The sequence below is a fragment of the Salmo salar genome, chromosome ssa21 (genome assembly GCF_905237065.1).
Source record: "Salmo salar chromosome ssa21, Ssal_v3.1, whole genome shotgun sequence".
NCBI lineage: Eukaryota > Metazoa > Chordata > Actinopteri > Salmoniformes > Salmonidae > Salmo > Salmo salar.
In genome coordinates this window covers 5,511,681-5,535,576 of record NC_059462.1, presented here as the reverse complement: position 1 = coordinate 5,535,576, position 23,896 = coordinate 5,511,681, and the positions used below count along the sequence as shown (strand labels likewise).

General features: G+C 40.5%; 1 protein-coding gene across 3 annotated transcripts; it reads left to right on the top strand.

Annotated features, from left to right (window-relative positions):
- The first annotated feature begins 4,718 nt into the window (after nucleotides 1–4,718).
- LOC106581652 (shox homeobox) lies at nucleotides 4,719–16,815 on the top strand. 3 transcript variants are annotated; one of them, XM_014163827.2, is made up of 6 exons: nucleotides 4,719–5,098; nucleotides 6,727–6,935; nucleotides 10,766–10,823; nucleotides 11,144–11,232; nucleotides 14,189–14,401; nucleotides 14,775–16,815. In XM_014163827.2, the coding sequence occupies exons 1-6, from the start codon at nucleotides 4,849–4,851 to the stop codon at nucleotides 14,862–14,864; spliced, it is 909 nt and encodes a 302-aa protein (XP_014019302.1). In that variant the 5' UTR covers nucleotides 4,719–4,848; the 3' UTR covers nucleotides 14,865–16,815. The 3 variants fall into 3 exon arrangements, with proteins under 3 accessions (XP_014019302.1, XP_014019301.1, XP_045560564.1); XM_014163826.2 differs by having other exon boundaries at nucleotides 11,123–11,232; XM_045704608.1 differs by having other exon boundaries at nucleotides 11,123–11,232; nucleotides 14,189–16,815.
- The last annotated feature ends 7,081 nt before the right edge of the window (nucleotides 16,816–23,896 follow it).

The following is a 23,896-nucleotide window of genomic DNA, read 5'->3' as shown; positions in this document are numbered from 1 at the left end:
TGGGAAAGTTTTAAATTGAGACAATACCCGAAAATATGAATAAAAGTCACCTTGTCCGAAAGAGATTTACATGGTTATCAAAATGTCACACCAGAGTTAACCTACACAAAACACAGCCCTTATTTTAAGTGTTTCTAAAATCCCCTATGGGAAAAATGACTGGTGGAAACCGATTGGAACCATTTCCCTGTTTGACCGCTAGGTTTGATGGGTATTATAATACCTCCACTGTGGGGCTCTTCTAGCCAATTGGAGTTTCTCAATGAGTTCAGAGCATGTGAATGCATTCAACTCGTATTTATGACTTCACAACTGGCAATTTCCACCTTCCCACTTGGTTATGAATGCAGCATAAGCACTCCCCCAGACAAAACGAATTATAGTCCATACATACATTCACACAGGCACACACTTACATCATAGACATTCCTGCTCCCCACAGTTCTCAGTCTTTCTCTGTCCCATGCATGCAGCTCTGAATCGTTTTCGAATCATTCAAACCTGCTGATTGGCTAATAATGTGCCATCGCCTATCAGAGGCAGGGAAAGAGGACATAAGATTAGCACTAGATGAGCAATCAGATATCATTGCCTTTATGTTTTTTTTTTATATTGCAGCTGGACCCAAGGCTCTCATTTCCGGCTCTGCCAACTTGTTAGGTATAGATCTGCAATGGTTCCAACCAATTATTTCTTAAAGTAAGTGTTTTGTCTGCCGCTATTTAAAGATGCAGTGCTCTAGAGTCTGACTCAATCAAACCTGTCTTCGACATGTTTATGCTGTATCTTTGTTTACAAACTACTGCCAGCCCATGCATTTGTTGTTTTCTGAAAATGTTAGAATGTGAGGGGATTTCAGTATTTTCACAGAACCACAAACTGTCACAGATGGCAAGGGCTACCCAAAACTTGATAATCAGTAAAAATACAAAACCACTGCATCAATTGGCTACATTGTATACTGTGGGCTAAATAATACCCTGAAGGCTGACTCCATTATGAAAAAGTAGATTCCTCACTTTTAGCCCTCCATTGGTGAAAATTACTTGACAGTAGAACTTGGTCCTAGTAGGCTGCTTTGCTGTAGAGGAGCCCGGATTGGTCAAAGATGCTGAAATGATTATCCAACCTGCCTTTCCCAATGCCAACTAAATAGAGGGGGTAATACTGACACTTATAAGGAGAAGACAACTAATTATTTTTACACTCCCTGCAGAGATTTCAAATTCATACATGTGGTGGGAATTCAAAATAAAAGAGTAGATAAGGCTGTTTTCAGCCAAACGTCTGCGGTATAGGCTATCTTACGAATTTTGTGGCAAACATGATAACTAGGCTACCTCAAGCATATTTCTCAACAAGCTCTCACAGTCTTCATCCATACTCTCCAAACATCAAATGTCAATGTTGCTCCAAACATCAAATTTTGAAGTGTTTTTGTTGCTCCTGCTGCTCTGTATGTTCCATTTCTCCAAATTTTGAAGTTGAGTGCTAAAAGAAAATTCCACCCAAAAACGATATTTTGGTATTTGTTTCATTAGTCCATTGTTGATATAGTCCCAAAATATGTTGAACGTCAGCACCCAAGTTTTCAAGATAAATACACTTTAAAATACAGAAATGCAGTTGGTAGAGCTATAAAAAAAAACAGTGTCAAACATGTAACTTTCTGATCCAGAGTCATCAGATTAATCGAACACGACTGGGTTTGGGGTAGAGTTAAAAGCATAAATAAAAAACCAGTGTCCACAACTGGGATCGAACACACAACCTACTGATCTAGAGTCATAGGATTAAGAAAAATCAGTGTCCACAACTGGGATTGATTAATCAACTTTAGGATTGATCCAGAGTCATTGGATTACACCCATCCACCACCCCATCAATTTGATGGTAATAGTGCTCACTGTTGCCCCTAGTGGACGGTTTTGATTTCCCGACTTCCTCAGGACACAGATAAATGTCCAATTTCGAGATTTAGATGTTTTGCATCAATTTATGTGAAAATTATGAAATGACGAAAACAGATGGATGATTCTTTGTATTTTATTTATCAACTTATTCTATTTTGAATATCGTACAATTTCAACAATAATATATTTTCTATTTCAGCCAGTTTGATTTATGTTGTATCCCCTTCTCTTCTGTTTTGAACAGAATAATGTGCCCAACAAAACGGATTAGTATTAGGAATTTGCTAATGATAACATCATCAACAACAACAACAATAATAATAATATATGTTTGTGTTCGTTGACAATATAATGCAGGCATAGTAAATAGAATCAGTAGGCTAAATGGAGATAAATGTGTGCCTACAAATATGGCAAAGCAACACTTGTTATCAGGAAAGTAATTTTACTCAGTTACAATAGGCCACATAACCGTTCAGCTGGCTACAGTATTATTTGAATTACTCTTCTGACTTTTCTCGGATACTCATTGCCACGCTACAGAAATAAAATACCGTATTAAGAACTACTGAGACAGACAGGGTGGGAGGGGTGTTGAAAATGTTTGAGATATATGGAGAGGGGGGAATATGATTCGTGCCCCTTTAAGGATGTTTCGCCGCTAAACTATGGCAACATGAGCTCTGCTGCATATAGAACATCACTCTTCGATTTGCACTGGTGTATTCCGATACCCTCGAGCTTGTTGTTGATTGGGCACCACATGTGGATACTCCACGTCAATTGGACTGCACTCACTAATTTTCAAACGTTTAGGAAAAAAAAGAAACACTTTGAAGTTTCACAATTAAGATTGTGCTGATGAAGAGAACACCATAGTTTGAAATGCATGTCAGATGAAAAGACTGGCATTTCCAAATAGGCTATGTCACAATAGTTGTTGTTGTTGTTGTTTTACATTACATTTACAACATTACATTACTTTTCGATATTTTCATTCTAAATATTCATATTTCACTATCTAAAGAAATGATGATGTTTTCATTAAACAAGTCTACAATTAATATATAGTTATAGGCCATTTGAATGATATGAATTATATAGAGCACCTTTAGTGGGGGTTTGGTAACCTCTAAAACAGCCATGGTGCCTTCTCACCTGTACCACCTAGTAGTTGTTGCTCTCTGTTGAACCATGGACACACAATTAAATAGGCCTATGATGTAGCCTATGATTGAAGATATCAACCAATATCGCCATGATTTGAATAATGGGTTGTGATGGGTATTCATCCCAGAATAAGTTAGTGCTATGGTTACGGAGACCAAGTAGGATTTATCTAGTTATTGACCACACATGCACAGCCCTGTACAAGTCAAATTATTCTATATGGAGACATTAACGAGGCACTCGATTCTGAACACAGATTTGAGTCATGAGGAGGATTTATGTCCATTAAATGTACGTCCATTAACAACAAAGGGCACAGTTCATCGCACGAGGGAAAGTCGCTCAGCCCGCGCGCGTCAGTCGCTGCGAGACGGGTTTTGTGATAAATGGAAAGATATCAAAACACGTCATTAGAGAGCACAGCTTTACTGAGTGCTTTCACACTGCCGGGGCGCTCCGGGTAGAATACCCCAGAGACAGCTCTCTTCTCTCGGCCTTTTGTGTTTCTGAGCTGGACCGATGCATGCGTTTTAGATAATGTTCAGCTATTATAGCCTACATGTATTTCCATGAAAATCCTAGATATAAATCAGCGAACATTTTCCACCACTTGCAGCCTAATTGTATTGATTATCAATGTATTTTATTTTATGATAAGTCCAGTTTAACATTTACAGCACTCCCAGAGGTGTTTGAATGATATGAATTATGAACAAAAACTGTAGGCCTACTTGTCACATTCACTGAGATTTGTTCTATTGGATTAGCAGTATATACCCCTATATTATAGCGTACATTGATGGTGTAATGTTAGTCTACTTTCTATCATATTTTTATGCATACAAAAAAACGAATAATAGACGCATTTAATCGTGAATATTTACTCACTATTTTATGAGATAAAAACGTCATAAACCGGTATTGGTCACTTATCATTAGATTATTATTAAGGAAATTATATTTATAATAATTGGCATTCGATTTATTTGCAATATTTCAAAGTAATTTACAATCTCAGAAAATGTGTGGACTGTGGCCTCTTTCCAAGTATTGTCACATGATTCACACCTGCAAAACAAAAATAATTAGGCTTCATACTTAGTTAAGCTAATTCTCCCTCTCGAGAAATGACATGAGTAGCCTAATTGTACTTATTGACATTATCTGACAGGCTACATCATCACTAGCCTATTGCAAATGTTTTCCACTTTTTAAAAAACAACACTAAAATGTAATATTTGATCAATGTAGGGCGAGTTGTTTCTATCGGATTATGTTGTTAGACCACCTATGTGCATTAAATTCTTAGTTGTCAACTCAAACAAATAGCAACACCAGGAGGAGCAAACCCAGCCACTCTGTATTCATATCTCATAATCACGTTAATGAAATTATCGCCGAATTAATTAATAGCCTACAGATTTCCCACTCATTTCACCATAAGGTACTGTAGGCATTTTAATGACCCCTAATTCAATTAACTGCCTCCGTCGAAGCATTGATTTCTGGAAAAGCTGCTGAAAGTTGAATTCAGATAAGTCGAGCAGCCCATAATTGCCCAAGACGCAGAGGTGGGGGCTGGGCTGAGGTGGCGGTGTATAAATAGTGTGCTCTCAAAAACACAGTCATAACAGCAGGAGTGATCTCACCTCTTCTCCACCCCCAATATCGCTTCTTTTTACGACCGAGCGCGCAAAGAGCTGACAACTAACGTTAAATAGGTCATTTTAAAGTGGGGCTCCGTGCTCAGGACCACTGAACGGCCATGGAAGAACTTACGGCGTTCGTCTCGAAATCTTTCGACCAGAAAACCAAGGAGAGCAGTAAGGAGAGTATCACGTACAGGGAAGTTTTGGAGAGTGGCTTGGCGCGGGCTAGGGAGCTGGGGAACTCGGAGACAAGTCTACAGGACATAACGGAAGGCAGCAACCACTGTCCAGTACATCTATTCAAGGAGCACGTAGAGCTAGAGAAAGAAAAACTGAAGGAGTTTAACGTTTCACGGGCCACGGAAGGTACGTTTCTATCCACCCGTTCGAGTGGTGTAGCGTGAATGTCCTAGATGCATTGCATTTTTACACGAACCAAGCCCTTGGTTTTCACGATTACTTTCGGTGCACCGATTGTAAAAGTACAAAAATATGTGGTGGCCAAAACATTTACAACGTCAAAACTATAACGAAAACATTTAAATTATTGCAGTTACTGTTAATTTTTTTTTTATCGTAAGTTCACGTGTGTGCAGATTCTTCGAAAAAACTGTTCTCTATAATAGGCCCACTGGCATGTGTTTTGCAGTGAAAAGCAGTGGTCCAAACTAATGAAGCTAATGAAGTTGATCACTGTATTTATTAACACATCATATCGTTGCATAATATCGTATCGATGGCGATGATATGCATAATGATAGGCCGAATTCTATGTTTCCACTGTACAATTAATAGGAGTGGTACTTGCATTCTGCCCGTCAGCATACAGTAGCTTATACTTTGTTTTTTAAACTCTCGTTAATTGGACCATAAATTATTTTGACTGTGTGAAGTGTTTCTTGCTCGCATTTTCGTGACATAACAGAAGAAGAAAAAAAATCATACACAAAATGAACCCGTGCACCTCGAAGTTGGATGTATGCTCTTGCACTGTAATAGCAGTGTTAAGACGTTTACGTTGTTGTATAGCACACAATAGGTCCGTCTAATGACGATGGAAAACAATTGTTAGATGATAGTAATAATGATGTATCAAGACTTTAGCCCCGGTAATAATGTTAGGAGAATCTTAAACACATTATATAATCCTATCTGAAAATAACTGTATTTTACGCAACACGTTAACCTTGTGAAATATTTAAGCTATTTATAAGTTTGTAACGATCAACTACCGTGGAGATATTTTGCTGTATGATAGGCTTATTATACCAACCATTGAAATAACACGATAAATAACTTGATATAGGCTTACTATTTTATATCTAAAGGTTTTACAATTTACTGTATTTGATAAAACAATTAACAATATATAACACGTATAGTGTTCCAAAATAAAAGTCACATTAATAAACTACAATTGTTTGCTATCACCGTGCAGTTTCAGATTGTCCAGTGGAAATTGTGGCGTTTTCAGAAGGTCATTTCTTCCAATGAAGGATCCATGTGCAGACTGTAGGCAAATACCACTAAGGAAATTATAAGGCCAAATTATGACAGGATTTTATGGTCGAATATATCAATATGTATGTGTGTGAATAACTGTCATTATAGTAAACCCACAGTGCAATGACCGGCATGTGGTTTTGTAAGTTTGCAGGCCTGTATTTTCACCAATAGAGATCGAACCTGTTTATCATGTTTTGTTTACCGTCTCTGGCTGGCTAGCATAACACATACTATGTATTCCGCTAAATGAATATAAGCTACACTATATACACGGCCGTGTGTGTGTGTGTGTGTGTGTGTGTGTGTGTGTGTGTGTGTGTGTGTGTGTGTGTGTGTGTGTGTGTGTGTGTGTGTGTGTGTGTGTGTGTGTGTGTGTGTGTGTGTGTGTGTGTGTGTAAAGCCAAGCTGTAGTTGCAGGTGTTTGAGAGTTTTTTGTGTTTGATGTAGAGATGTAGTGTATTTTGAAAACGTTGTGTGTATTCACGCAGGGATATATGAGTGCAAAGAGAAGAAGGAGGACGTAAAGTCGGAGGACGAGGACGCACAGAGCAAGCTGAAGCAGCGGCGGAGCAGGACAAACTTTACCCTGGAGCAGCTCAACGAGCTGGAGCGCCTGTTCGACGAGACGCACTACCCCGACGCCTTCATGCGGGAAGAGCTGAGCCAGAGGCTGGGACTGTCAGAGGCGAGAGTGCAGGTAACTCCCCGTCTCCATCAACTGAAAGTGAAAAGCATAACCCTAAAGGTTTTGGGCAAAACTCTAGATAGGGCTGTCTCTTAGATGCATTCTTTTTTATTTTATTTTATTTTATAAACAAAATATGGGTTTAAATAGGTTGAGTTTTTAAGCTGAAAGCATCAAGGATTGTTTTGAAAACAACGTGTGAGAGGTTGCCAGATTGAGACATCCAGTGACAGAGGCTGGAGTCATAGTGGGTGACGCAAGAAGATGACTGAAATTCGTGGTGCGGAATAACATGGATAAAATGCATGTAAGGCCTAGATTAGTAATGATGTATGCTCACAAATGAAACACTTTTCAGAAGGCTATAGAGTCAACACTTGCAAGGAAATAACCTACAGACCGTATTGATGAGGTGCCTTTAAAACTATGTGGCTATACACATTTATACTTTTTAGATAGCCTACATTTACTAAAACAAATGATGGTGTCCTATTGCCAAAAGGAAATATTTAGAAATAAATCAAATTGTTAACGTGTCAGGTTTGGGGTAGAATCGTCGTGGAATAGCGTCTTTAGAAAAACACGTTTAAACACGTTTAGGTGCACGCTTTGGCATTTATCTCTTCTATTATGTGCACGTGTAAAAAAAAAAAAAAACTATTCAGGGATGATTTAAAACAGTACCGTCAAAATGAGATAGCGTTGAGGCTTACGTTTGAATATCATTTATTCACCCGTTTGATAAAACATCACTGGTTCTGTTTAATCTTCATGAGCTATGTAGGCCTACCATTATTTTGGTCCGCCCTGCCTGTTGTCAAGGCTCAGTTATACCGAGATGTTACACACTCCAGAGAACGTGTTGAGTGAGCTGTTTTTATGATGCAATGAGACAAACGTATCATGAAATATTAGATGCAACAAACTGCGCAAATATGACTCTGTCGACATGGTGAAAGCCACACGAGTTTATTTATTGGATCGATATTACACAGATTGACCTCACGACCTCGGTGAGATTTGTTTGACAATATTTTTTAAATTAACTTTAGGTATCAAGTGCAATAATAGTGCAAGAACAATTCTACTACTACCACTACTACTACTACTACTACTACTACTACTGCTGCTGCTGCTGCTAATAATAATACTAATAATACTGCAAGCCTACTGGTTACTGTTGATTTTTTAATTATTGTTTTTGCAATGTAACACTATCCATTATCAAAGAAATGTATATCATGATAACATTGGTCAATTTTTTTACATGATCAAAATACTGTTGCTTTTCAACAAATAAAATGACGCCTATAGCCTTTGCCACATCATAGTTGCTCAAGTGACATTGGATGAATTTGAACCCGTCTCCTCACTCCTGGCAGATTATTGTAGAAGAAAAATTGCTTATGCGCTTCGGAAAGATCTTACCACATCATAAAAATTAATGAAGAGATTGTACGAGTGCTTCAGGGGACACCGTCGTATGTCAGTCACCTCATTTCCCCCCGCGTTGTCTATGTAATATGTGCCATTGGCTTGATATATTGTTCCCATAAAAATGGATTAGAAATAATTCAATTCTGCTGGAACTCAGTCGGTGGCACACCTCATGTTCCGAGATCTAATCGGGGTACTAAGTAGCCTAATATTAGAAGTCTGCACCGTGTGACAGCTTGCAAGCGTGACATGAAAAAAAAGTCATTTTAAACATGGACAAAATCAAATTGTGTTAAGACAGGAAGAAAGCATTTACCTGTTAAAACGCAATGGGAGAAATATTTACCCAATATTTACAACAATAATGCATATAGACTGAAATGGGCCGTGAGGGTTAAAATCACACACCATTAAAATCCATGTCGCAGCCGACCGTTTTTCGATTTGAAACCCTCAAATCTATCATAAGTAAATTGTAAGGCATGTGGTAGATAGAAGGGTATTAACCTGCACTTAGGCGTCGGAACAGAAGCCCCACGTCGCGCGCAGCTGAGGAATCTAATTGAAAGTTATGAGAGCTTGGTGAGGAGCGTGCAGTAATTCTATTACGACTAATATATCTGGGTTTCTGGTACAGAGCTAAATTAAATGTCATTATTCACTGTCTCTAATAAAAATCTAAAGGAAACGAGATTAGGGCGTTTGTATAGCGCATCATTGAGTGGTCCTTAATGAAGAAATAACTGTCGCAACCAGTGTAGTTCACTTTACTTAGCATTCTGGCACGTAATATATATATATATATATATATATATATATATATATATATATATATATATATATATATTACATACATACATATATATATATATGTTTTGATTTTATTTTGTGTCAGTACAGACCTTTAAGAGACAACAACATCAGTGATTAAAAAGTAAAGTAATTAAATACACCTCGTGATATAATCTAAAACAATTAAATAATACATTTAGCAGTAGGCTATACGAATAATGATATAGCCATATAGGCTTAATAATAATAACAATAATAATAGGAAACAGGGTAATAATAGGCCAATAATAGCCTAATCCTAAATAATGATCTTCTAAAAACGACATTAAACAAACATTTGTTTCCAATAGGCTATGTGATGGAGGGAGAGTTGGGGCAAATCATCTGTGGACATGCTATGTCAATAATGCATACTTTATCGACAAACGTATTATTACAGTCCAATCCACACGCGTTAAAATGGCTGCAGCACCTTGAGTAATTAAGGTGCCCTTTGTGGTTCTCTAGGCGCTAATTCGGCTACTGTAAATTATAATCATTACTGGGGTCGGAGGGGAGAGGAGATAATGGATTCGTGGAGGGAAATTAGGTTGATGATAATTAATAATAGGCTATGCTGCTTCCGTAACCTGGAGAGCAAAAGGGCCTAGTAGATTAGACGGAGTAAAGGGACCTTTTTGGCCCCGTTTTTTAAGCACATAGGCCTACGTAAATATTGTTAAGCTATACATTTTGTGACGATATGCTGTATATTATTTTAGACTATTATAGATAATATATTCGATCTTATATGATCTATAATAGTGTAGGCAATTATTTCAGTTGTAATTCATGATTAAAACAGTATAGGTTTATTGGCTACTTTTGTGAGCAGTAATGTCATCATCGACATTCTCGGTGTTGGGGAGTACATTAACTGCATTTTACAGTAGCTTGGTGGTAGTTGAACTAACTTCAAATCAAGGTAGCGTTTTCAGTAGTTAACGTTTTTGTCGTGTTTATTTGACCTTTATTTAACTAGGCAGGTCAGAACAAATTCTTATTTTTAATGACGGCCTAGGAACAGTGGGTTAACTACCTTGTTCAGGGGCAGAAAGACAGATTTTTACATTGTCAGCTCGGGGATTCGATCTTGCAACCTTTCGGTTACGAGTTCAACGCTCCAATGTCACGGTATAACTTACTAGGCTACTAGAACTACACTACTTTTTGTTGTTGAAAAAAAATGCAATAAAATATGGGTGAGGTAGGCAATAGTTTCCTTTCTTTTTCGGCATCAGACCTGCCTCATTTTCACTTAAAACATTGTGTTTGTGTTTAATAGGCTAAGTTACACATTATGGTAACATATGACCCATATGTGTTCTGTTTTTGCAATTTGTAATCTATAACATTTCAGATTTACATATGATGACTTTCCCAAAGAAGTTTGGATGTGGTGAACTACTTTTCCAAAGTAACTTTAGTTAATTCAACTATATTTTTCTTAGTGTAGCTTAACTTCTTCCAGTATGAAGTAATTGGTAGCTTGGTAAAATATATTTTCAGAGTTGCTTCCCCAACATGAATATTCTACAATACCCTCATTCAGTGTTTAAAATTGTGGTTTCCAGGTTTGGTTTCAAAACAGAAGAGCGAAATGTCGAAAACAAGAAAACCAGATGCATAAAGGTAACTTCTATTTATTATCCATCTACTTGTATTTTTTATGATTAATGTTGTGATGATTATTATACTTGTCATTTTACACTTGCAAATGTTTACTAAATTGTTTGCTAGTACGTTACATCACACATTTCTTACAATAATTATGTAGGCCTATGCTCTAGCCTGTAAAGTTAATCAACCTTCATGTGCATGTACTGTATTATGTTTGATTAATCACATGCAAAATGTAAAATGTCATCTTGTAACCTTTGACCAACCATATCAGCCTTATACTCAAACTTAACTGTCTCACTGTCTGACAGACACCTCTTCATACTTTCCAGGTGTCACTCTGGGAATTGCCAGTCATCTGGATGCCTGCAGAGTAGCGCCATATGTCAACATGGGAGCGCTACGGATGCCTTTTCAACAGGTATGTTGTTTTCTCTTTTTCATGACATGAATCCTATGTGAAATATTTACTGATGAAATGCAGGCATGCAAGTGAGTGATTGTGCACAAGTAAAAGTTAATATTCAACATCAATTAACCTCTGAAAGTCTGAGCCATTGGGGGGGATTCTATTAAACTAACATATGGAATTGATTTAAGAAGGTCATTTTGAATTTTAGGACCCCTTTAGGTATATAAAAACAAATGTATATTTTTGTTTTGAAAAAATATTGAATTTGTTCTTTACTACTATAGCCCATAGAAACACATTGAATAACACATTCATAAATGGCAAAAAAGACAGTAAAAAATAAATCATAAAGAATAAGGTTTGGAGGTGGAGATATAAGAAAACTCAGGAAATGTTTGTGTTTTTTTTAGACACATATTTAACCCCCTGTTTTGTTGGCACAAAACTGCCTCCATACTTCCATTCATTTTTTAAAAACTGGCACTGGTGACCTTCTGATGAGTCCCATGACACTTGTGGGGGTTGTAGAGCAAAACGGAGAACACCATCGTGTTCGTGAGAGTCTCCTCTTTCTGCTACAGACATTTAGGATGTGTCATGGTCTGACAAACACCGCTGTAGCTCAGCCACCTATCACCGCAGATGCGGAAGGGCGACATAAGCGGATGTGGTGGATTGAGACGCAGCACATGCAAAAACCAGATATCTCTATCTTAAAGTGACGGATTTTGATGAGGATTTTTTAAATTATGTTACTTAGATTGATGCATGGGTGCGTCAACAGACTCTTAAGGAGGTTAACTGACAACAAGCCGTAGTTTCTATATGTGTTAGCATGGTTGAAAGGTTTGATGCAGTCATAAAAATGCACCCTACTTTTATTTTAGTCTCTTAGAAGGTATAGCTGATATTAACCCCTGAAATATAAGCAACCACACTTCACAATCATCTCCGAATCTGTGAGAGATATTGGAGAGAGGTGCATATGCCCTTATTATACTAAAAAAGACACCTATCGTCCGAATGTGTAGTTTACAACGGCTGTTGTGAATGAGAACTCTATGGAGCTGGAGGGCTGTGTGTGAGAGTCAACTCAACCCTGGAACACCTTTCACCTTTGGGGTGCGTTAAGAGCGGGATGTGTGTGTGTGTGTTTGTGTTTGTTGGAGAGACATTTGATCTGGTGAGGTCTGTTTTTGCGGCCTGGCCGTTGAGTTGTCTGTTCACCCCTGTGAAAAGCTTGGGCCTAATTAAGCCAACACTTGCGCAACGCAAGCACATAAAAGAGATGATGAAAGCACCGACTGGAGAAGGCTCTGATGGATATTGGTGGTGAGCTGCATTGGCAGGGAGGGAGGCATGAGGCCTGCATACTGAGAGAAGAGCACTACCTCTACGGGCCTGAGACAGACAAGCACAGGGCAGGCTGTGACACACTTATGCAAGCACACATGTACCCCTGCATGTATACGCACGCACACATGTACCCCTGCATGTATACGCACGTACACATGTTCGCACAAATGCACATGCATTCACAATTGCACACACACAGAAACACACACATATATTGAGCAGCTGTTGTGCTGGGGACTGGGTAGCGCCTGTAGCAGCTCATGCCCTGTTCCATTTCACTGATCCTCCCAGCAAACTTAACAACAACACGCTGAGAGATTCCCTCTCAAAGAGGGGTTCCCTTCTGTGTTTCACTGACAGTCTGCATTCATACATTTGGAACAAGGCTCTTTGTTTGAGTGTTAGCTGTTATTATGAAAGTCAGTCTCCGTCTATCTGGAATCATGCCTATTTTTTGAGTGTTTGGTAACAGTGACAGTTGTTGGGAAAGAAAATATGGAGGAAGGCCTACTGGTCATTTATGCAATGGCTTGTGTCTGTGGCTCGTGTCAATGCAATGCAGAGCAAGTACAAATACTGGTCAGCAATACGTAATGAAATAGCATCCAAGAAAGCATATTTTGCGGTTTATTTTAATTCTCTCTCGCAGTTAAACAACTTTAATTTCGGTCATTTTCCATGTTATTGGCTATGTCGAAATAGCGTCACATTTTAAATTGGTTGAAACATTTAGCTCTCTCTTAAAACATTTACCATGCGTTGCTTAAATGAAGTTTTATTTGGGTTGGATGAGAAAGCACGAGGCTCTTCACTTCTCTCCTTGCTTCTTGTGGCGTTTGAAACGCATGAGAAATGGCAAGAGGCAACGTAGCTCTCCTTCTGAAGTACAGGGATTTCTAATTTTCACCTACTCCTCATAAAATAATTGCCAAGAATGTGCAAACTGATACTCTATGGTCCTTATGACTTTCACTTTCCCTTTGCTCAGGAATATGTCTGGATAAATATTTATAACTCTAAATACGTTAATATTTTTTGCGTGAATTTATATTTATTTATGCAATTGAATCCGTAATCAGGATAACAAGACGTTGCATATTTCCAAGGGTATGAAGGAGATCTCACTGTGAATGAAACAAATCTGTTCAGGGTCTTAGAAAGACTTTGATTTCTAGGCTGTTAAACTGGACGTGGTGTCTGTGAAGTTATGTATGATTCATTAACTTTAAGAATAGCTGACATGAAAAAAGGGGAAAGGCTCAGAGTGCAGTTCCTAACATTTTTCTGAGAAAACACAGAGTAAGCAACAGCTTTGAGGGGATAGAACTTGAAGGGGAATTAAATAGTGTCAAACTGTGAAACCTAAACCCTTGGCTCTTCTCTCACACATGCATGCACACACAACGCACGCGCACACACACACACACACACACACACACACACACACACACACACACACACACACACACACACACACACACACACACACACACACACACACACACACACACACACACACACACACACACACACACACACACACACACACACAGCCTGAGAGGCTGGGAGGGTCTCACTAACCCAGGGATTGTTTTTGGTTGTCCGGCAGGTCCAGGCCCAGCTCCAGTTGGAGGGCGTGGCTCACTCCCACCATCACCTGCACCCTCACCTGGCGGCGCATGCACCCTACCTGATGTTCCCGCCCCCGCCCTTTGGACTACCAATCGCCTCTCTCGCGGACTCAGCCTCTGCAGCGGCGGCCGTGGCAGCGGCTGCCAAGAGCAACAGCAAGAACTCTAGCATCGCTGACCTCCGACTCAAGGCAAGAAAACATGCCGAGGCACTGGGTCTCTGACCCCACCGGGCTTCCCCTCCGCTCGCCCCACGCCCTCATAATCACCTGCTTCTCATACAAGACTGAGCCCTGTGATCGGGTCTGACACTTACAGCTTAAACAAAACAACATTTAAAAAAAAAAACACTGAGAGGGAGAATGAAAGAGAGAGACAGAGAGAGAGAAAAAGAGAGACACAGAGGGAGAGGGAGATGGGGAGAGGATGAGTGGAGGAAGAAGAGGAGGAGAAAGAAGGAGGGGAGCAAGAAAATTGTCACAAAACCAGCTGCCAAAACACCCATTTGTAGAGAGAACGGTAATTAAATACCAATGAAATCACCTTTTACTTTTCGCCCAACAGGCAGGACTTCTGCGGGGCCAGTGGCTCAGTCCACTCCAGGCACACATCACAAGTCCAGGACCGTACAAACACATGTGGATGTCTGTCTGAGCCGAGGGCCAGGGCCGGGCCAGGCCAGACCGGGAGACTTTAGAACAAAGCAAACTGGCAAAGCAGGCAAGCAGGGCCAAATACTAGAGCCTCACTGATGCCGATGCCGTCACGTTGACTTTACAGACTATTGTGTGTTTGGGAAAAGACACTGACACCACGAGGCATCGGACCTGCTCTAAACTTTACACACAAAAAAGACAAAGAAAAAAATTAAGAAAAAAAGAGAAAAGAAATGGCCATGTTCTCTGTGTAACCACTGTGTTGTTTCCTGCCGCTGCCCAGTGCATGAGTTCTATTGGACGACTGCAGACTTATCACGGAGCCTGGCCATGTTGTATCAGACCTAACACCCCAACTCTGTTGTATCACTGCCATTCAAACTTCCCACTATATATACTCTCATCCACAAAGTCGAAGGTCATTGGGGTTTGATTTCCTTTAAACTGTGGACTGACAGGAATGGGATAATCTAATCCCTTACTTTTCTGCTTTTGGAGGATGGAAAGTGTAAATGTGTTTTGCTGGGAATGAGTCCAAAATACGTTTTTTTTGTTGTTCTCCTCACATTGTTCTCTCTCTCTAGCTTTCTTTCTTTCTGTTTATTGTGATGTTTCTTGGGAATAGAAGTGAAGATATTCTTTGCACTTCAGGTCTTGTATGTGGGAGTTTACAAACAGCACTACAAGCAGATACTACTTTACTAAATGAGGGTGGGAAAAGGAACCGATTTGGGTTTTATCATGTCATCGAAAAAAGACGTTCACAAAACGTTTAGAAGGATAAAGGGTATAACTGCAATTTTTTGTAATTTTGAAAATATGAAGGAAGCATCAGTTAAACTGAAATGCAATTGTGCGCAGTTTAAGTGCAATACTGTAAATATGAAGAAAAAAAAGAGAGAAAAAAAGCAGTTAATTGTTAGAGATAAACAAATGATTTGCAGTGATTTGTTTCAGGCACTGATAAATCCGTGTGTTGAATTTCTTTGCCAAACAGACCCGTTTTTTCTAAAGCATTGTATATTATGTTATGTTGCGAACTCATCCTCAATCATGTGCCATAACCCCAGAAATGCAATGGTTTTCAAACATAGTTTTGTACACATCAGGAAACTATAATAACTTGTTGAGGTAGACATGAGCACCTGGGTTTGATGCTGAAATTAATAATTGAAACTAGGATCTGAAATAATTTATCATAATCTATTGTATTAACATGGGACAAAGAATTATGTCAAATTCCACCAAAGATTCTAACAAATGTTACAATTTATGTTATAGGAACAATAAAACCATGGCAGTGTTGTAGAGACAGTTTAGTTTTCTTTAGGCCTATACATGTTAAACTTGCATTTATTTGCATGTTCATGGTTTAACAACCTAAATAAATAATGCTAACTAGCAAGTATTATATTTGAAACATTTGCAAATTCAAAGGATATTGTTTTGGAAATGTTTTGTGTCATTGAGAAACAGATCCTAGTAAGGTCTACCTCAAACAATGTTTTACCAACACTTTCTCTGTTCTCAAACCATCATTTACAGTTGTTTAGAAATGTCTCCATTTTAAATTAAACATATGGGTGCTTTTATTTATTATTTTTGTCTGAAAGTTTATACAATTAAAAAATAGTTGAAATACAAGTGTACATTTTGACATGGCTTTGCATTTATTTTTATATGTTTTTTAAATGTTACATTTGCAACGGGAGATGCGTGGCTGTTGTGCATTGTTTGCCTAAAATGTAGCGTGTCAGCGTTTACAAACATTTCAGGGATGATTGAATTTGATTAAGCTCCATGGAAGTTGTTGTACCCACCACAAGTATTATCATTTCATATGCAAGCATGCCTAAACATGATTCACTATACAGTTTGTATTTTTTTCCTTTTGATTCACAAAATATGAATGTACAAGTAAACTATCAATAAAGTTATAAATATTTGTACTGAAGTTTTAAGATACTTTAACAACTCATTTCAAGATTAATCAAAACAATATGTATTTATTGTTCTGTGAGGGATTTTGGGCCATAGAATGGTAACATTTATCATTCTACTTCTTAGTCCTTTATTAGATTCTCATATATTGAGTGACTTATATGCCTAATCATACAAGAGGCTAAACAACATATCAAACAGACATTATTATCGTCACATTAATAGTGAATTATGTACCAGATCCTCTGACTTCAAGCATTAGACAGGTACTTTATGAGCTGATGTAGATTAATGCTGTGCGTACATCGTGACAGGTTGCAGCCGATGCTCAGCGGTTGTCTCAGGTCGAACCTACCGATAAATATCAATACCATTCCTCCTCTGACATTTACGCAGTTTCCATGTCAGCCTTCAGAGCTCATCAGATACCAATCTTAGCCCACACTAGCGGAGACAATTGAGCTGCTATGAAATCCAGATGCATGCCGGCACCATCGCCCCGAATATGGAACCGAACATGTATAAAGCCCTCTGTTCAACTGAGATGGAACGTGAAACTGTAACTTTGTCAAATAAAAGCAAGATGGCTGTAATTGGAGTAAGAGGGAGGCTGCAGAAGGAGAATAGGAAAATAATTGAGAGCAATGAGATTGGAAGGATATTTTAGGGACATGTAAACCTTCTGGTTTGAGCAAGCGGTTTTATTTCCAAAAAGCAATCTTCCTGCTCGTCTCAATGGCAATGATTAACTTTGAACAGATCTCATGAGAAGGTCAATAGTCACGTCCATATGTATGCATACATCTGCATCTAGAAAGATCATAGCCCTTAGCTCCCCACCATTTCCCCAACTTCCACTTGTTTCACCGGCACATACTACATTTTGCACGTTCATAATGGTTGGCCTCTTTTTTCAAGTGCATTAACTTCCTCTGGGAAACCCAAATCCAGATGTGTGTACACAAAGTAATTACATCATGCAGTATAGTGCTTTATTGTCTGAACCCCATGCAGGAATTAGCCCAAATGGCGTCCTGTTGTGCCCAGTACCCCATAGAAGGTCGCTGCACATTTAATTTGTACCTCTGTGCTCATATATCAAGATTGAGTGATATAGTCGCAGCCTGATCGGCACAGATTTACCCACTGACCTCTCTGGTTGGGGCCTGCTGGGCCAGGTTTGGAAATAACAGCATCCTTTTATGTGTACTAATAATTAGCTAGGCACACACAGCCATCCATCAACCAGCAATGAGCCATGGCTGCTTTGTCAACATGTGCAGGCACATAAAGCTGTTTATGTTGGCCACAAGTCACAAATAAAATAATAATAAATGGGTAGGGTGTGTGTATGTGTTTGTGTGTGGGTGGGGGGGATCTAATGTCTAGTTTGTGCAACGTGTTACATTTAAGCAATTTTAGAGGGTATTACAAATGGATGGACCACTGATGTATTGTACCGTTAGCATGAAGGTTTTTGAGATTTTATTCAAATAGAAACTTATTCATCTTTATGTAATGAATAACAATGACCCATTTCTTAAATTATTGTGACCTACTTCAAGTATATTATGGGAATCATATCTAAAAGAACAAAAGCATAATTGTGCCTGCTTCTATAGTAGAAGTTGCTTAAAACCTCTACAATATCGATGGGTTCCCACACGGGACGGTAGAGCTAATGTAGGCTAATGCGATTAGCATGAGGTTGTAAGTAACAAGAAAATTTCCCAGGACATAGACATATCTCATATTGGCAGAAAGCTTAAATTCTTGTTAATCTAACTGCACTGTATACATTACTGTATAATTTACAGTAGCTATTACAATGAAATAATAACATCCTACTGTTTGAGGAGAGTCCACAGTTATGAACTTGTAAAGTTATTAACAAACCAATTAGGCACATTTGGGCAGTCTTGATACACAATTTTGAACAGAAATGCAATGGTTCCTTGGATCAGCCTAAAACTTTGCACATACACTGCTGCCATCTAGTGGCCAAAATCTAAATTGCGCTTTGGCTGGAATAATACATTATGGCCTTTCTCTTGCATTTCTAAGATGATGGTACAAAAAAATACAAAAAAACGCATGTTTTTTTCTTTGTATTATGTTTTACCAGATCTAATGTGTTATTTTCTCCTACATTCATTTCACATTTCCACAAACTTCAAAGTGTTTCATTTCAAATGGTATCAAGAATATGCATATCCTTGCTGTAGGTCCTGAGCTACAGGCAGTTAGATTTGGGTATGTCATTTTATGCGAAAATTGAAAAAAAGGGTCGGATCCTTAAGAGGTTTGATTGGGTGGTCTGAAACCATTGGGATGAACCAACAATAATATTCAGAACAGTAACGCGCCACCCACATTAACGTTTTAACACTCATTTGGGGGCCCTGATTTGTGATTGAAGTGCCCTGCACCCACGTAATCCGAACCCTGCCTGAAACAGTTTATAGCTAATATTCCCCTTCCAGAAAATGTTCACAAGCTTTCTCACTGTGCCAGGGTTCAGCTCCTACAAGAGAGGGAACCCTGAACATCCGAGGCCTGGAGCTTTTAGCTACAGAGCTACACTATATGCTAGCTACCTTGTGAGAGGTCAAGTGCTCAGGGGTCACATGAAAATGGTTTTGATCACATTTCATTCTCATAATCCTCTTGTGAATGTCACACACAACTATGGTCAGTGCTATCCGGGATCCTTGGGACGTCCCTACCCCATTGATGTTGAAATGTAAAATGGTTATGGTAAGGGATAAGGTTAGGATTAGATAAGGGTTATGGTTATGGTTATGGTTAAGTTTCGGGTTAGAGTAAGGGTAGGTGTTAAGGTTAGGTTTTAGGGTTTAGGGTAGGGACGTCCCTACAATGCCGGATAGCACTGACCACACAACTATGGTGAGACGGAATGTGTGCTCATGCTGTCTGTGGGTTGCCACTGTAGTTGCAGTGGCATAAATTGAGACAACTTAGTCTAGATAAGCTCAACATGAAAGACAGCCAAACATATTTCCTGCTATGCTACCAATGGTGTAGTTGAGGGTAAACTCTCTGTTTACGCACCTTTTTTACCCAAATGTTGCTGATAATGCGGTGAAAGTATATGGAGAGTTACTTTACTCATCGCAAACTGCGATCAGCGTTTACCCAAATATTTTCCCCCCACTATATCACTGTATGCTACTGGATACATAGATACGTTTTTATATTTCTAATTAAAAAAAAACATTTGCTTTCCAAGGTGTTTATTCACTTTCAATCAAGTAAAAAATAAAAACCTTCTTTACATTTTCTCTTTTGTTTCCTAGAGCTAAATAGTCTATACATCTTGAGTCACACCAAAAGAGAATCAAAGTAAATCAAATAATTTTCTCAGTTTGTGGAGACACTCAACCTTTGGCTCTTTGTTCTGAGTGAATCCCATTTCATCGCTGTTCATTTGGCTCTAAGAACTCAGAGAACCAACCACCAGTGAAACCTCAGCTGAAAACAATTGCTGTAAAGTGTTGAAGTCACTGTGGCCTACTGTGGATCAAAGGCCGTCTCTCAGCCCAGTTTGTTTAGGTTCAGCTTTGGTTTGCTTTGTTGGCTAATACTTATAAATGTATCTGGAGTCAACAACAGTGCAAAACTATATTAAAACTAACATCTTATGACTAGGTCAACATTTTTATCTTCACAGTGAGGAGGAAAGTGTCAAGAATGCCAGTTTTTCTTTTAGTTTTTTTTAAAGGCCCAGTGCAGTCAAAAATGAGATGTGTCTGTGTTTTATATACATTTACACACTATAAGGTTGGAATAATACTGTGAAATTGTGAACATTATGATAATACCCTTTTAGTGTATGTAACTTGGGCGGGCGACTCTGGTGGCTCCGGACAGGCGGGCGGCTCTGGCGGCTCCGGACAGGCGGACGGCTCTGGCGGCTCCGGACAGGCGGGTGGCTCTGGCGGCTCTGGCGGCTCCGGACTGGCGGGCGGCTCTGGCGGCTCCGGACTGGCGGGCGGCTCTGGCGGCTCCGGACTGGCGGGCGACTCTGGCGGCTCCGGACTGGCGGGTGCCTCTGGCGGCTCCGGACAGGCGGGCGGCTCTGGCGGCTCCGGACTGGCGGGCGGCTCTGGCGGCTCCGGACTGGCCGGCGCCTCTGGCGGCTCCGGACTGGCGGGCGGCTCTGGCGTCTCCGGACTGGCCGGCGACTCTGGTGGCTCCGGACTGGCCGGCGACTCTGGCGGCTCCGGACTGGCAGGGCGACTCTGGCGACTCCGGACTGGCGGGTGACTCTGGCGGCTCCGGACAGGCGGGCGGCTCTGGCACAGGATTCACCAGGCTGGGGAGACATGTAGGAGGCCTGGCTCTGGGCGCAGGCACCGGACTCACCAGACTGGGGAGACCCACTGGAGGCCTGGTCTGAGGAGGAGGCACAGGATAGACCAGGCTGGGGAGACCCACTGGAGGCCTGGTCCGAGGAGGAGGCACAGGATAGACCAGGCTGGGGAGACCCACTGGAGGCCTGGTCTGAGGAGGAGGCACAGGGTAGACCAGGCTGTGGGGGAGCACTGGAGTTCTGGTGCATAGGCTTGACACCCCTACTCCAGGCTGAATGCCCACTCTAGCCCGGCACGGGCGGAGCGCAGGCATAGGACGAACTGAGCCCTCCCAGCGCCCTGGAGACACAGTGCGCAGAGCCGGCGCCGGATAGCCTGGACCAAAACGACGCACTGGAGACCAGACGCGCTGAGCTGGCACAATCCGCCCTGGCTCGATGCCCACTCTCGCATGGCACTTGCGGGGGGCTGGCATGTAGCGCTCCGGGCTATGAGCGCGTACAGGAGACACCGTGCGCTTCACCGCATAACACGGTGCCTGACCAGTACTACGCTGCTCCCGGTAAGCACGGGAAGTTGGCCCAGAATTCCATCCTGGCTCTGCCACACTCCCCGTGTGCCCCCCCCAAACATTTTTTGGGGGCTGCCTCTCGTGCCTGTTGCGCTACCTTGCCTCATACCACCGCCTCTCAGCTTTCGCTGCCTCCAGCTCCTCTTTCGGGCGGCGATATTCCCCAGCTTGTCTCCATGGTCTGTTTCCGTCCAGTATTTCCTCCCACGTCCACGAATCCTGAACCCTCTGCTCCTTCTTCTCACGCTGCTTGGTCCGTTTATGGTGGGTGAATCTGTAACGGCCGTCGTCAAAATGAGACCAAGGTGCAGCGGAGGATGTGTTCCTCTTGAACGATTTTAATGGACCGAATGAACACTTACAAAATAAACCAAAAACGATCAGCAACAGTTCAGTCAGGTTACAAAACTAAACAGAAAACATTCACCCACAAAACCCAAAGGAAAAACAGGCTGCCTAAGTATGACTCCCAATCAGCAACAACGATGTACAGCTGTTCCTGATTGGGAGCCATACCCGGCCGAAACAAAGCAATTCCAAACATAGAAAAACAGACAGAGAATGCCCACCCAAATAACACCCTGACCAAACCTAAATAGAGACATAAAAAGGATCTCTCAGGTCAGGGCGTGACAGTGTAAGAGCTGTTTGAAGGGACTACCTGAAATTTCTGCCTGTTTTGGTGGGATGGAGTTTTGGCCTGCCTGGTGACTTCACCAGGTGGTAAATTAGCAAATAATAATAATTTATTCAAATTTTATAGTGCTTTTTATTACATAAAGAATCTCAAAGAGCTTTAACCTCTTACATCTAGACGTTCCGCTAGCGGAACACCTGCTCCAATATCCAATGATAGGCGTGGCGCGAATTACAAATTCCTCAAAAATACAAAAACTTAAATTTTTCAAACGTATGACTATTTCACAGCATTTTAAAGACAAGACTCTCCTTTATCTAACCACACTGTCCGATTTCAAAAAGGCTTTACAGCGAAAGCAAAACATTAGATTATGTCAGCAGACTACCCAGCCAGAAATAATCAGACACCCATTTTTCAAGCTAGCATATAATGTCACAAAAACCCAGAAGACAGCTAAATGCAGCACTAACCTTTGATGATCTTCATCAGATGACACACCTGGGACATTATGTTAAACAATTCATGCATGTTTTGTTCAATCAAGTTCATATTTATATCAAAAAACAGCTTTTTACATTAGCATGTGACGTTCAGAACTAGCATACTCCCCGCAAACTTCCGGGGAATTTACTAACAATTTACTAAATTACTCACGATAAACGTTCACAAAAAGCAAACAATTATTTTAAGAATTATAGATACAGAACTCCTCTATGCACTCGATATGTCCGATTTTAAAATAGCTTTTTGGTGAAAGCACATTTTGCAATATTCTAAGTACATAGCCCAGCCATCACGGGCTAGCTATTTAGACACCCGGCAAGTTTAGCCTTCACCAAAATCAGATTTACTATTATAAAAGTTTGATTACCTTTTGTTGTCTTCGTCAGAATGCACTCCCAGGACTGCTACTTCAATAACAAATGTTGGTTTGGTCCCAAATAATCCATCGTTATATCCAAACAGCGGCGTTTTGTTCGTGCGTTCCAGAAACTATCCGAAAGGGTAAATCAGGGTCGCGCGCATGGCGCAATTCGTGACAAAAAAATTCTAAATATTCCATTACCGTACTTCGAAGCATGTCAACCGCTGTTTAACCTGTTAGGGCTAGGGGGCAGCATTGACACGGCTGGATAAAAAACATACCCGATTTAATCTGGTTACCACTCCTACCCAGTAACTAGAATATGCATATACTTATTACATATGGATAGAAAACACCCTAAATTTTCTAAAACTGTTTGAATGGTGTCTGTGAGTATAACAGAACTCAAATGGCAGGTCAAAACCTGAGAGATTCCTTTACAGGAAGTGGCCTGTCTGACCATTTGTTGAACTTCTTTTCCATCTCTATCATTTACTAAGGATCTCTGCTCTAACGTGACACTTCCCACGTCGTCCATAGGCGCTCAGAGCCCGGGAAAAAACAGAATGTCGTCATTCCAGCCCCAGGCTGAAACACATTATCGCCTTTCTCAAGTGGCCGATCAAGGGACACTGGCTTATGCGCGTGACCCCGACCGCCCCCGCCTTTGGGATTTTTT